The sequence below is a fragment of the Protomyctophum bolini genome (genome assembly GCF_963924005.1).
Source record: "Protomyctophum bolini genome assembly, chromosome: 9".
In the NCBI taxonomy this organism is placed as follows: domain Eukaryota; kingdom Metazoa; phylum Chordata; class Actinopteri; order Myctophiformes; family Myctophidae; genus Protomyctophum; species Protomyctophum bolini.
In genome coordinates this window covers 8,112,577-8,126,913 of record NC_137870.1, presented here as the reverse complement: position 1 = coordinate 8,126,913, position 14,337 = coordinate 8,112,577, and the positions used below count along the sequence as shown (strand labels likewise).

Below are 14,337 nucleotides of genomic sequence, written 5' to 3'. Positions count from 1 at the left end.
TTTAGGGCTCAGGTTGAGGTTGAAGGACGTTGTTTAAGGGGATTAACAAATCATTGTCATTATCAAATCAGGTAGTTTAGAGACCAGGATTAGCGTCCCGGCTCTTGATTGTGTGTGTGTTAGGGCATTAACATAAAAATCGATTAGTCAACTATTCGACTAGAAAAACGGTAGTCGACACTGTAAATCAAAAATCGTTACTATTATTTTTAATACTTTTTTGATTTATTTTTCTACAGCAGACATGCAGCTGTGAGCTCTGTTGTTTTGTTCGTAGTTCGCCAACTTCAGTACTAATCCATTCCTGGCTGATTTTTTTCATATCATATACAAGTTTTTTTTACTATTACTATTGTTGAGTTTATTACTGTAGTTTGTTAGATTGGAGACGTGTCGTCGTGTCGTCCGGTACAGTAAAGTATAGCAGGAGTTCCTCCTCACTCTGCCCAATATTATCCAGTTTGGTTACAGTCAAACTACAGTAGCTCTTGCCATGATTTCATGTTTCTTCATGCTTATCCAACAAAAGTGCAGGCGTGCCGCGTGTGGTCTTATTAAAAACAAACGCACGATCATAGTTATAATAGTCGCGATGGAGTTAAGTAGTTGATCATCTGATTCATAGCCTGGCAGCCTGCTAGCTAGCAAACCTAGTACGTAATCATAACCTCCTCCTAGCTTGTAGCTCCTTCTAAAAACCAAAGGAACTGTGATTGTAAGTTACAACCAGAGTTTTTCATACAACCCTAATTGTTCAACAACAAGTTACAACTTGTAACTTGTTGTTGAACATTTAGGGTTGTATGAAAAACATCGCATCGTTCAGTCCTCCTCCTCCCCGCTCCAACTGAACAGACATTGTGAACAACGAAACATCAAAAAGCATCAAAAAATAGCAGATCTACAAGCTCACAACGCGTCCATCCGTGAGTCATTGTGGACTTGCAACTTTGATTTGAAACAGCTGAGCTAATTTCGGCCAATCAGAGCGGCATTCAGCGTAATCTAGTAAGAGAGTGGCGACACTAGCGTTGACTCCCACTGTAACAATGGAATGCGGAAGTGCTCTTTCTATCTCAATGGGATAGTTCCAATGTTTGGAACTATAGCCCACCATAGGTAGAGATATAAATGCACAGCCCAATCAGCAGAAATCCTGAAACCATAATCCAAATAGATATGCCTCTTCTACGCTGATAGTCGGGGGAAGATCCATCAGGGTATTGAGCGGGCTCTCCAGAACCCAATTTACATGAAAGAAATGTTGTCCATCACGTACTGTACAGAGACCAGCACACTAATTCCATGATTTAGTTCCATGTTTTGATAGTTTCAGGGGTTTCGGAGAGACAGTGTAGAATAGACGCTCTGAGCAGGGAGTAGACAGACAGGGAGGGAGAATGAAAAAAAGCGGCCGCCCTCTTCAAGAGGCAAGACAGTGAAGGTACCCGCTTTGCGGTGAGATCAAAGTGTGTCGCCACTCTCTTACTATTCCACTCGGCCTGCATTCACCGGCTCTGGTTTGCAGTAAATCCTTCACTCGCTGGCTGTTTCAGAACACGATGTTTTAATGCTTGATTGGATGGAAAAAATATATTTTACCGCCGACTGACTAATCGACTATATTCAATTAAATTCAAAGGGCTTTATTGGCATGAGAAAACATACGTTTACATTGCCAAAGCAGAAAGAACAATACAGCAATACAATCAAAACAAAAATGATGTACATTCTTCAATAGATCAAATTCTATGTACCAAGGTCACTCAATGCAGGTATAGTGCAGGAATATACACAATGATTAGTCTTTAGGGTGGTTGTGTTCCATTTGATATCCTTCTCCTATCACAGCAACTCACAAATCTTGCTGCTGTGTTTGCACATTGTTGTACGCCCAGCAGATATGGGAGTTTTTTGTCATTGGTCATGTTTTCAAAATCTCTGTGTGGTTGTAATCTGTGGGAAGTATGTGTCTCTGATGTCTTGGTACAATGGACAGATGGTTAGGAAGTGTAGCTCGGTTTCCACTTCATTTTGTGTGCAGTGGGTGCATAGTCTGTCTTCTCTCGGCTTCTCTCGACTATAAATCGATTTTGATGGTAGTCGAGTCGACTATCAAAAATCACGTTTGGTTAATGCCCTAGTGTGTGTGTGTCTCTCTCTTTCTCTTCAGACTGCGAGTACCTGATCCGACACATGCTGGTTCTGGAGCCCAGTCGGAGACTCTCCATGGAACAGATCAATAAGAACAAGTGGATGAGGCTAGGAGACCCTGACCCAGAGTTTGACAGGGTGAGTATATCCTCCACTAGGAGGCGCTGACCCAGAGTTTGACAGGGTGAGTATATCCTCCACTAGGAGGCGCTGACCGAGTTTCATCATCACCTTTTTTTTTTAAATATATTTTATATATATGTATATTTATACTCGGAAATACAGTTGAGGGCAATCCCTCATTTTCAATGTAGCCGAGGTTACAATTATTCACAAATGCAGTCAAAACAATACATCAACACATTATAAATCAGGATAAATTACAAAGGAACTTAAATGTAGAACAACCGGTACAATAAATCAATTGAAGCAGGAGCAATCACGGTGAAAAATGTTTGAACTGACCGAACTGAATGTTTGCATCTCTCTTCTCTTTCTCTCTCTCTCTCTCTCCCTCTCTCTCTCTAGTTAATAGCAGAGTGTGAACAGGTGAAGACAGAGAGAGAGACGGAGCTCATCAATGAACAGGTGCTGATGGCCATGTCTGAGATGGGTCTGGACCGAGAGCGCACCCTACAGGTGAGACGCACGCACGCACAATTGACGATATGCATACGGCTGCCATCTTGCCGGCAAGGTGCTACCTAGGTGCATAACTTCCCATAGACAGCCCATTCATCCAAACAGAAAAGTCCTATCTAGTTGTATTAAATAACGTCAAAATCACCAACATTGCAGCTGTACGGAAAGCTTAAATTATCCTCCTTTCTAACCTCGCCTCACCAGGCTTTCCACTGCCTCGGAGGAAAGCCTGGTCTCTGTTTCAAAAGTCCGTATGATCCGCGCTGGGGCCGGATGATGTGGTTACGTCATGTTGTAGTATTGTTTTGTTGTCGCCAGACAGGATGAACGGGCGGCGACAACTTCCTTTTCCCTCTCAATAAAAGCTCTCGCTTACGAGAGCTTTTATTGCTTTTAATCAAACAGGAAGCAACAAACGGCTTCCTGTTTGTTGTAGGCAAACCATTGCCTACAACATGACGTAAGCATATCATCCGGCTCCAGCCAGGATCATATACCGAAATGAAATGGTGCCCATGCAGGCTACTTCCTTTCTATCTGCAATGTAGAAATCCACCATGTTATGAGCTACTCCCTGTCAAGAAATTCCTTGCAGATGATTATTTTTCTAAGTGCTGGAGTTTGGAAGTGCTCGTTGACTATCACTCAACGGCCCATGTGTACCACCCGTTTAGAATGTGCACATAATGCTGGAGGAAACAGGAGGTTGCTTTACTGATAATGTATACTTTACTGATGTGTCCCTACAGTCCTTACACACGGACGCGTATGACAACTACAGCGCCATCTACAGTCTGCTGGCCGACCGGCTCAAAAAACACAAGACGCTCCGTGTGGCCCCGCCCACACCTCGCCCCATTGGCTATCCCCTCGGCGCTGTACAGGTAAGTCCCGCCCCCCCCCACACAATTTATACGACGGGTATACTGGTCATATGTACCCAGTCATTAATGTATAGGACAGGTATACTGGTTATCTGATTCTGTATCCAGTCTGTACTGGTCATATGTACCCAGTCATTAATGTATAGGACGGGTATACTGGTCATACGGATCCAAAGTGTTAAGCTAGAGTTCTCAAATTAAAATAAATACAATCTGCTGAATGTGAATGGCCGTTAACAAGATTTTTAGGCCAACATCTCTGGAGCAGAAGGTTGAGGACATTAAAGTTGTAGTGAAATGAAAAATAAGTTTTTAACACTTTTAGACCATATCCGTGGTCATCATATAGGCATACCTAACAATGTATGACAAAAGAATGGGCAAATTCTCATTGTTGTGTTTTCAAAAGTCCATCAAAAATATATTTTAATTACTTCCTGAAAAGGAAAATGTGCTGCGTGATGTCGTGTCGAGGCCCACGTCGATAAAGGTCAATAAAAATGAAGCTCACCAGTTTGATTCCCATGCTTCGTTGTCCTCCTCCAGACCGCTGCTTTTGATTAAAGAACTACTCCGTTTTTAAGTGGTGCAAACCACTTCAACATCCAGCTTACAGCTCCGTGTACCGTGGTACGTACGTACGTACGTACGTACGTACGTACGTACGTACGTACGTACAATGAGCATGAGTGGTGTGCGCATGCGTGCGCGTGCACACCCGCACCCGTGTGTGTAGTGCCATGCATGTGCGCGTGCACCACTGGTGCCTGTGAGGCTGCGCACGCAGCACAGAAACAGCAACATGTTGTTGCTAGCGTCAATGCTAGCGATCTAAAATACAGCCATCCTTGCTCTAGAAAGTACCAATATTTCCATCTAGACCACCGGATTATCAGCAAAGACCTCCGAAAATCGCGCTAATTGACCAAACCACGGAGAGCTCCGTAGATTAGGATTTATTCAGCTTTTAGTCTGCCTGTATAATGGGAGGTGGACGGCAGCGCGTCCATAATAAAGCTAATCTAACGGAGCAGAGAGAGAGAGAGGGGACACTACTTGTTTCACACAGGTGTGATTTTTAATCTCATTCAAGATGACATCCAAACAGTGTATTACTCGTTTTAAACTTAATCATCACCCTAAAAAAATATGTATATAGGTTGTTTTTAGGTTAGTAATAATCCCCTGGCTTTGCCAACTCACGTCTCTCTGTCACTTTGTTTACAAACGACACGCACGTGAGACACTTCCTCTCCATAGCCTGGAGGGATGCAGTGCTCTGATTGGTTCAGAGACCTCAAAATACTTTTAATTGACCCACGTACAGTACAGTCTTACTGTGATCTCACACAGAGTGAGATAGAGGTCAATCACACTGTCTGTATACCTGTTAAATGAAATGTGTGTCTGTGTGTGTGTGTGTGTGTGTGTGTGTGTGTGTGTGTAGACGGATCAACAGGGTAATCCAGTCAACATGACTGTCCCTCAAGTTCAGCTCATCAACCCAGACAACCAGATTGTAGAGGTGAGACGCGCGCGCGCGCGCGCGCACACACACACACACTCACAGTCTATATGATAGGTGTGGGGACTGCCGTCGTATGTACTTCCTCCAGAAAACAATCTTTTTTTCCCCGACCAATAACAACAGTCGCTTCATTCACGGAGAATGTCAAACGGATGTGTGAAGTCTGGACGTCCTCTCCTTCTGTTTGGAGACCGGATCTGGACCGGATCCAGACTGGACCGGATCCGGACCGACCGACCGGGTCCTGGAAAAATAGGATATGCATTGTTTTTGGCTATTGATTTAGTTAACCCATTTAGACCTGAGGCCCATTCTAAAGAAAATGGCTTCTAAATCCTAACCGTTTTCTGAAAAAAAGGGACAGACAGTAGTCTGACAGGAAATGGGGAGAGAGATTGACATGCAGTAAAGGCCGTCTGGATCGGGAATCGAACCTGTGGCACACTGCCAGACACTTGATTACCAGCCAAGGTGCCTGGACCGCTGAGCCACGGCCAAGGTGCCTGGACCTCTGAGCCACGGCCAAGGTGCCTGGACCTCTGAGCCACGGCCAAGGTGCCTGGACCTCTGAGCCACGGCCAAGGTGCCTGGACCTCTGAGCCACAGCCCAGGCCAACAAATATAATCGAAATCACCTGTGTTTAGTGTTCTAGGGTTTAACAAAATAAAAGTTCTACGCCCTAAAGAGAAAGTTCTACGCCCTAAAGAGAAAGTTCTACGCCCTGAAGAGAAAGTTGTACGCCCTAAAGAAATGAACGAATGAGTTGTTCAACGGTGCACGTTATGCTGTTTACCACCAGCTGGCAGGATGATGTCATGATGATGTCACCGAGATTAGGCTGAAGAAAACAGTGACCATGCATGATTCACTGACTAGCGTGCACACACACACACACTACATGCACGCATGCACGCACGCATGCACACACACACACACACACTGCACGCATGCACGCTCACATTACGTGCACACACACACACACGCTCGCACGCACACACACACACACACACACACACACACACACACACACACACACACACACACACACACACACACACACGCTCACACACACACACATACACACACACACACACACACACACACACACACACACACACTGCCAAGTAGCATTACTATTATTAAGTGCATGTGTCATTACTATTGGTTGCTGTCGTGTGTAAAGGAAGCTTCCTATTGGTCCAATACCGTTCTAATAATCATCTAATACCGTTCTAATGTACTGTAGTTATTATCAGTGGTGGAAAAAGTACTCTCCAGCTTCAGCTAAGTACAGTACTTGAGTAAACGTACTTAGTTACTTTCCACCAGTGTTATTTATACACGTTAAGTCACGTATTTAGTCCGTCGCTGTTCATTGGTTTGAGTTAAAAACGTTTCTTCCCTTTCATTGGCTGTTCAAAGATTTGAGTTAAAAACGTTTCTTCCGTTTCATTGGCTGTTCAAAGATTTGAGTTAAAAACGTTTGCGTTGAAGGAATATCAGAGACTTTCACGATTGTTCAAAGAAAATATCAGATCTAGTGCCGCACTACGAGCTTGTAGATCTGCTGTTTTTTTCCCAATAGCTGAAGTATTACATATTGCTTAAGGCAGCCCTAACCACACCAAAGGGTCGAGACGGCTTTAGCGTTGTCCTAGAGTGGTGTGGTTTATGTCCTGTTGCACGTTGGCGCGCGTCGTCCCAAGTGATTCAACGCATGGAATCCATTGGACCAAACCACGACAAAGGGTCACCATGCAACTCCTCGTAACCGTTTGGACCCAAGGAGCTGCCTGGTGACCCTGTTTGTGGTCAGGGCTTCAATAACACCAAAAGGGTTTCGTTGGATGTTCGTTGCTTTTCATTGGTTCAACATTCATTGCATGCGTCCGCCTGTGTGTGTGTGTGTGCGTGTGTGTGTGTGTGTGTGTGTGTGTGTGTGTGCGTCTACAGCCTGAAGGCAGCATGGCGTTGGACAGTGACGAGGGGGAGGAGCCATCTCCAGAGGCCATGGCTCGTTACCTGTCCATGAGGAGACACACGGTGGGAGTACCGGACCCCAGGTAGCGCACACACACACACACACACACACACACACTAGTGCTGCCAACATGCACACACACACTAGTGCTGCCAACACGCACACACACACTAGTGCTGCCAACAGATATTACTTATTCCATAAAGCCAGACACTTTAAGACTATATATGTTAACTTATGATAAGTACAGCGTCACAACTCTCCATTAGTGCAATCTACTACCATTTCACTTTCTATAACATAGAAGGGAACCCCGCTCCCAAAAAGGCATGCGAGACCGTTGCTCTCCAGGAGTCAAATATCAAATTATATCAGAAATTAAAGCAGCAGATGTACAAGCTCAAAAGGCCTAGCTTCGTGCTGCATTTAGAGTTTGTAGATCTGCTACCTTTGATGCTTTTATGTGACGCTGTGGTGTGATCACGCAGGACGTTGTTAATTTAAGAAAAAGCACACAAAATGTTCAAATACGGAGATAAGAGGTCTCTGATATGTCTACCCCCCCCACCCCCCCTCAGGGTGGACATGCAGGAGGACCTACAGCAGTTGCCCCCGGGGTTCCCACGGGGGGCGTGCGGCGCCCCCCAGCCCCCCTTCCCCCTGCTGGCCCCCGCCATGGGGGGTCACTCTGGTCACACGCTGATGCCCTGCAGCCCCCAGAGCCTGCAGCCCACCCAGCAGCTGGAGTACAAGGTAACTTTTTTATTCCACCATTTTTGTAACTTTATTTTTTATTTTTTTACCCAGTGTCAATTATCTAATGTAATCCTGGGCGCTACACTCCTTCTGCCAACCTGGGGAGAGCAACAGACTGACCTCATGCTTCCTTCAATGCATGAGGAGTCAAAGCTGCTTCTTTTCACCTGACGGGGGGTAACTGGACGTAGAGCGTGGAAGGAACACATTATTCCGACCAGCTCCCCAACTCTGCACTGGGACCCCCCCCACTCTGCACTGGGAACCCCCCACTCTGCACTGGGACCCCCCCACTCTGCACTGGGACCCCCCCACTCTGCACTGGGACCCCCCACTCTGCACTGGGACCCCCCCACTCTGCACTGGGACCCCCCCCACTCTGCACTGGGACCCCCCCACTCTGCACTGGGACCCCCCACTCTGCACTGGGACCCCCCCACTCTGCACTGGGACCCCCCCACTCTGCAACCATAACCTCCCTGTGTTCCCTGTACAGGAGCAGTCCCTGCTGCAGCCCCCCACCCTGCAGCTGCTGAACGGCATGGGGCCCCTGGGGCGTAGGGCCTCGGACGGAGGGGCCAACATCCAGCTCCACGCACAGCTCCTCAAGAGGCCCCGGGGCCCGTCTCCCCTCGTGGCCAGTCCGGTGAGTACCACCGCTCACTGCTAAGGAACCGGTTTGTTGAGTGTTCCCACGGTCAGGAAATTCCTGGAAATATTTTAAAATGAGAAAAAAGAAAAAAATATCCAGTCCTGCAAAAGGTTAGGAATTATCAAGGGCCCTGGAAAACAAGTTACTTGTTACTAGTGCTTAGCCCTGGAAATCTAGTTACTTGTTACTAGTACTGACTGAGCCCTGGAAAACTAGTTAATTGGCCCTGGAAAACTAGTTAATTGGCCCTGGAAAACTAGTTACTTGGCCCTGGAAAACTAGTTAATTGGCCCTGGAAAACTAGTTAATTGGCCCTGGAAAACTAGGTAATTGGCCCTGGAAAACTACTTAATTGACCCTGGAAAACTAGTTACTTGGCCCTGGAAAACTAGTTACTTGGCCCTGGAAAACTAGTTGCAAGTGCAAGTACTGTAATCGGCTTCGTATGTCGGTGTGTGCGTATGTCGGTGTTGTCCTTCGACCAATGGTTATGTTCCAGGAGTAAGTGAAGATTTTTGCACATATTGTTGTCCATGTCTCTTGATCAATAACAACATTTAAATATTTTTCCCATATCCTTTTCAGAGGCTGGATACCATTAAGAGTTTTGTAAATCTTTGAAGGGAATTTTGACGTCTATGACCTAAAAATGTTTTTCTTAATCAATGATTGTAAAAAGTGTCTTAATTGTAAGTACTGGAATAAGTTTGAGGAAGACAGACCAAATTCCTCCTTCACCTCTGAAAAGGACTTTATGTTTGTACTACTAGGTAGACAACCTTAGTTTTTAACACCTTTGTTAGTCCACCTTTGCAAACCAATCTCGCTTAGACTTGCCGTTAAGTCCGGGTTATGAGAAACGGGTGAAAGGACAGATGTACTCTTTTGAATTTTACAATATTTCTTACACTTTAAAAAGCTAGTACCCGATGTTATTGTTCCTTAAACCGGAAGTGACATCGCCAGATTCGCTCTATTTGGTCAAAATCCGCATAATGGTGACGTTACCGCCACCATCAGGACTGGGTATAATACTATAGGATTGCTGTGTGAGAATGAGATGATGTGTGTGTATATCACAGATTTTTTCTATTGGCATTAAAATGACGAATTAAACATATGAATAGTGCAGGCAGAAGGCACAATACACTGTTAATTAGGCTGGGCCATAAGCCAGTTAAACACCATCGGGGCCCATGACGTAAATCACCGTCAAGTTCAAGTTAAGTTCAAGTTATTAATGGATTAAATAGGCCCGGGCCCTCAAGATGTTAATAGTGTCATGAACCTCTTTAGTTGTGACTGGGGCGTTTAACTGGATCATCATCAGTTGTGACTGGGGCAGCTTGTAAAAAGGAGTCAATGCTTTCACTAGTTGGAGAGATATGTACTTGATATAGATTATTGAAAAAGGTTAATCGAGAGAGAGAGAGAGAGCATTTCTAGTGAATTGTTTTTGGCTATTGATTTTGTTAATAAAAAAAACGTTTTCCAAAATAAGTATAACATTACACAAAATATTTAACATACGTAGTTTTTTGCCAAACAGGCGTGATTGCAGCTTATGTGTTCCAGTATAACGGATCTATAACAGCTCACAACGTGCTGCAGATATGATCCTAGCTATGTCCTTGGATAGGTGGTGGTGTAGTAAAACATTTGGAATATAATTCTAGAATTCTATATTCTAATATGCTTTATTGTTGCTACACTGCCTGTCTTTGGGCATTGTTGCACAGTAAGACACTCATTGTTGAGCTGAATGATTGTTATAGTTCTGGAAATTGGGTTAAATATCCTGGAAAAGTTTTGGAAATAAATTGGTAAAAATGTGTGAGAACCCTAACGATTGTGTTTGATTGATTGTTTTGATGGTACTTTTAACTCCTTTATTGCGCGCTAATTGTAGCCATACAAATGCGCAGGTGGAAAAAAACACAGTTTTAGAACACAAACCAGCCCCTCACCTCTCGTCAGAAGCTTTAACATGGCGCCAGCATTGCGGGGAAAAGGCACAAATTAAATCCGAAATGTGGATGGCAGAAAATCCACCAAGGACAGCGATTTTAGGAGAAGAGTTATATGAGAGTATGAAAATCCACCTCTCCACTGCTCTCCAACTGAAAATATATATGCCTTCCCATAGTTGGAACGGTGGGGTGTTGCTATGGGAACCGGACCAATGTTAAAGGCTTCCGTAGGCATCAACCATTATATGGACAGAGTCCACGTTGGGGTACGTATCGGACTGGTATATGACGCCACCTAGCGTCAACGTACGTATATATACGGACATGGGGGAGAAATAATTAAGAACCGGGACCGCTTCCCGTGAGAAGTGGATCTGTTGTAGTTGTTCAACATTCATTCATTTATGGCAGTGGTGTTCAACCAGTGGTCCGGGGACCACCAGTGGTCCTTGAGGGGGTTCCACAGGTGGTCCCCAGCTAAATAATGAAACCAAATGGATTTGATTTCATTTTACGCTCAAGAGATACAGTTTTGTTACAAATCTGCGTTACTTAAAGGTAGTAAGATAGACAACATTTTAGCCTACATTCAAAATATATGTATATTCATATCTTTCATTGTTTCCCTATATAATTGTGCTGGGGTGTTTTTCTGAAGAAAGACACTGTATTTTGCTTTTGTTCCAATATTTGTTGACGTTCTTCCCTTGGCAGGGAGGGGGGGGGGGGGAGGGGTGCTCAGCAGGAGGGAGGCCCAATGTATGGCCCAATCAAAGGGATAGCTCCTGCTGAGCTCCCCTCCCTCCCCACACAGACCGAGTCCCTGCCAAGGGATGAACGTCAACATAAACATTGGAACAAAACCAAAATACAGCCAGGGGGACGTGTCTTTTTGCAGGAAAATACCCCAGCACAATTATATAGTGGCTGTTGATATAGGAAAAAAATGCTAAATATATAAATACACATGTAGTTTGACATTTAGGCTTAAATGTTGTCTATACTACCGTAAATCCTCATTTATTATCCGGGGGTTTTATTTGTCTCAACCGATTCTGATACCGGGCTTTTATTGGAAGGAGGCAGCTATAAGAAGGAGGCCTATGTTTCTACTTTTCAAGCCGATCATTGTGTCAGTTAGAACCCAGTAAAATGTACTGGGGTCATGTATTGAAACCAAGTCCTCATGAAATATTAAACAGTGGAGTTGCAGGTGCTCAATGGTCTTTTATTTTATTTTTTATAACAATATAGCCTATGGTAAATACTATAATAACATCAACACATCAATTTAACTTTAACAACCAATGTCAATTTGAAGCTATGATTCCCTGCTTTCATATGACATGTAAAAAAAATAATCCAATGGCACTCCCTCAGTCAAATCTGGTCACAAATATATAACTTCAACTGAGACATACTACCACAATACTGTGGCACATTCAAATATCTGTATCTACAGTTAGGCTAATGACAAGTTCAGAAGCAAATAATAAAATAGAATATACAGTATGGAAGGCTATTTCCTATAATATCAAAGCAGTTTATGTGAACAGTGCCACACTGCAGTGATCATCATCTAAATGATGTAACTTCAACGAGGTACATACAAAAAGAGAGAGAGAGAGAGTGTCTTTGGCATGTAAACGTATGTTTTCTCATGCCAATAAAGCTCCTTTGAATTGAATTGAGAGAGAGAGAGAGAGAGAGAGAGAGAGGGTCGCGTTAGCAACAAGCTAAGCTTAGCGTCCGTTCTGTAAATGATAGATCTATTGTTTATAGAACGAACGAACGCACGTTTGTTGCATAAAGGGCAGATCTGCGGGCGCAGCGCGTCGTGTCACAAACGCTCCCTCATCGTAGTAGATTTAATTAGCTTGTTGTTGTGTCGTTCTCCTCCCTCCTCCGCAGTTATAGACTAATTCGTTTTATTGTCCGTAGCCATGAAAAGTGCTTAGTGGCGTTCGCGCCCGAAGTTAGTCTGTTAGTTTGTTATTGTTGTTGTCCACAAGCAGCGCGACCACCCGGCAACTGGACACTGACGTGGAAGAGCAGAAGGTAACAGATACGGCCACTTGAAAAAAAACTAAATAAAACAAAAATAATAACCGGCTAATCAAAGAATGAGGGTTTTTATTTGCTAAATTCCACGCCACCCCCGGTAATTAACCCATTCTGACCGGGAACCCGTTTTGGTGTTAGCATCATGTTATGCTTTAGCTATTGAAAAATAGCAGATCTACAAGCTCATAGCGCGCCACCGAGTGGCGCGCTACGAGCTTGTAGGTCTGCTATTTTTGAAAAATCGAAGAACGACTGACATTTTTTTAAATCTGATCTCAGGTCAGAATGGGTTTATCAGACCAGTGTGTGTCCAGTGGAAACCTCGTATGAATCTGATCTCAGGTCAGAATGGGTTAACAGGGGGGGCGGCTTTTTATTAAATTACGGTACCTTTTAAATTTACAAGACGTCTACACATTATAGAATGTAGAAGAATAGTTATTTTGATCAACGTTTTGCCTGTTATCTCTCCTAATGGGACCAACATCGGTATACCATGGGATTGTGGACAGAATCGCATCCAACGATAACAAAATATTCTTTCGTTTTGGGTCTGAGAGGCTAAATGTCATCAAATGGTGGTCCGTGGCTTAAATTCTCTCTCTCTCTCTCTCTCTCTCTCTCTCTCTCTCTCTCTCTCTCTCAGCATCCCATCCCGGCCGTAGCTCCCGTGGATGAGGAGGGGTCCGACGGCGAGCCAGACCAGGAGGCGGTCCAGAGGTAACCGACGGCAACCGGGCGAGGGGGGGGTTTTGGGCTGGGTTCTGTCGTCTGATCTTGATGCTTTGGAATCGACATAGGTTTTTCAGAAAACTGTTAAGGATATAGAAGCCTTTTTTTTTTAAGGCTCCCAAGCACCACCACTTTTGTCCACCAGATGGCACTTTAAATGTGTTAAAGGGACCACCACTGACTTGGATAACCCGTTTTGAGTCTCGGAAATTCTCAGACACGCTCAGGGTTCTTTTTTTTCCCAGGCATCTTTAGTTCAGACGACAGACTGCTGGGGAGGGGGGGGCTGCTTCAATGCATTTTCTATGGAAATGTCCTCTTGAGTATCTGCTGGTGATCTGTGTGGGGTTGCCGGGCAACCCGCTTTGGATGTTATCATCAGGCCTTAATTAATAAACCAACATTATGCTCCTTATGGAGACCATGCCATGGACGCCAGCGTGGAGCGCGGACAGCGGCTGACAACAAACGTCAATATGGAGGACAGTGGGGTCCGGGGACCCCCAGGGGGTCCTTGAGGGAGTTCCAGGGGTTCCCCATAAGGCTAAATGATAGTTTGGAACCAAATGGATCCTTATGGGTTCTGTAACTCTTGAGAGTGTACGAATGGAACCAAGGGTGTCCCATTTGCTTCCATTCGTGCACTCTCAGAGTAAAATTATCATTCATTTTGAATTCAATATGAATTGGGGTTCCCAGAGATAGAAATGCAATTAAATGAGGGTCCGTAGCCCTAATGCATGTCAAACATGTCCTTGAAATTAAAAAGTTTGAGAATCACTGCTAGAGCCGTAAATATCTTCTCTCAGAGGGGGGGGGTCCCTGGCGGGGCTAATTAGTGTAAATTTCGGGGGTCCTTGACATGAAAAGGTTCGGGAACCACTGCTGTAGGAAATGGCCATTTCTGGCGGCATTGCATGGTCTTCATAATAAGGGCTGATGATGGAGATCAAGGCGTCTGATAACATCCAGA

The 14,337-nt window shown here is 44.6% G+C and overlaps 1 protein-coding gene across 1 annotated transcript in view; it reads left to right on the top strand.

Annotated features, from left to right (window-relative positions):
- Positions 1-14,337, top strand: part of sik3 (SIK family kinase 3) — a 57,445-nt gene that overhangs the window by 24,508 nt on the left and 18,600 nt on the right. The window contains exons 7-14 of the mRNA XM_080773102.1: positions 2,174-2,292; positions 2,683-2,793; positions 3,546-3,680; positions 5,128-5,205; positions 7,163-7,272; positions 7,769-7,943; positions 8,443-8,592; positions 13,279-13,352. Of these exons, the coding sequence (XP_080629228.1) occupies positions 2,174-2,292; positions 2,683-2,793; positions 3,546-3,680; positions 5,128-5,205; positions 7,163-7,272; positions 7,769-7,943; positions 8,443-8,592; positions 13,279-13,352 (952 nt within the window). The remainder of the gene's footprint in view (positions 1-2,173; positions 2,293-2,682; positions 2,794-3,545; positions 3,681-5,127; positions 5,206-7,162; positions 7,273-7,768; positions 7,944-8,442; positions 8,593-13,278; positions 13,353-14,337) is intronic.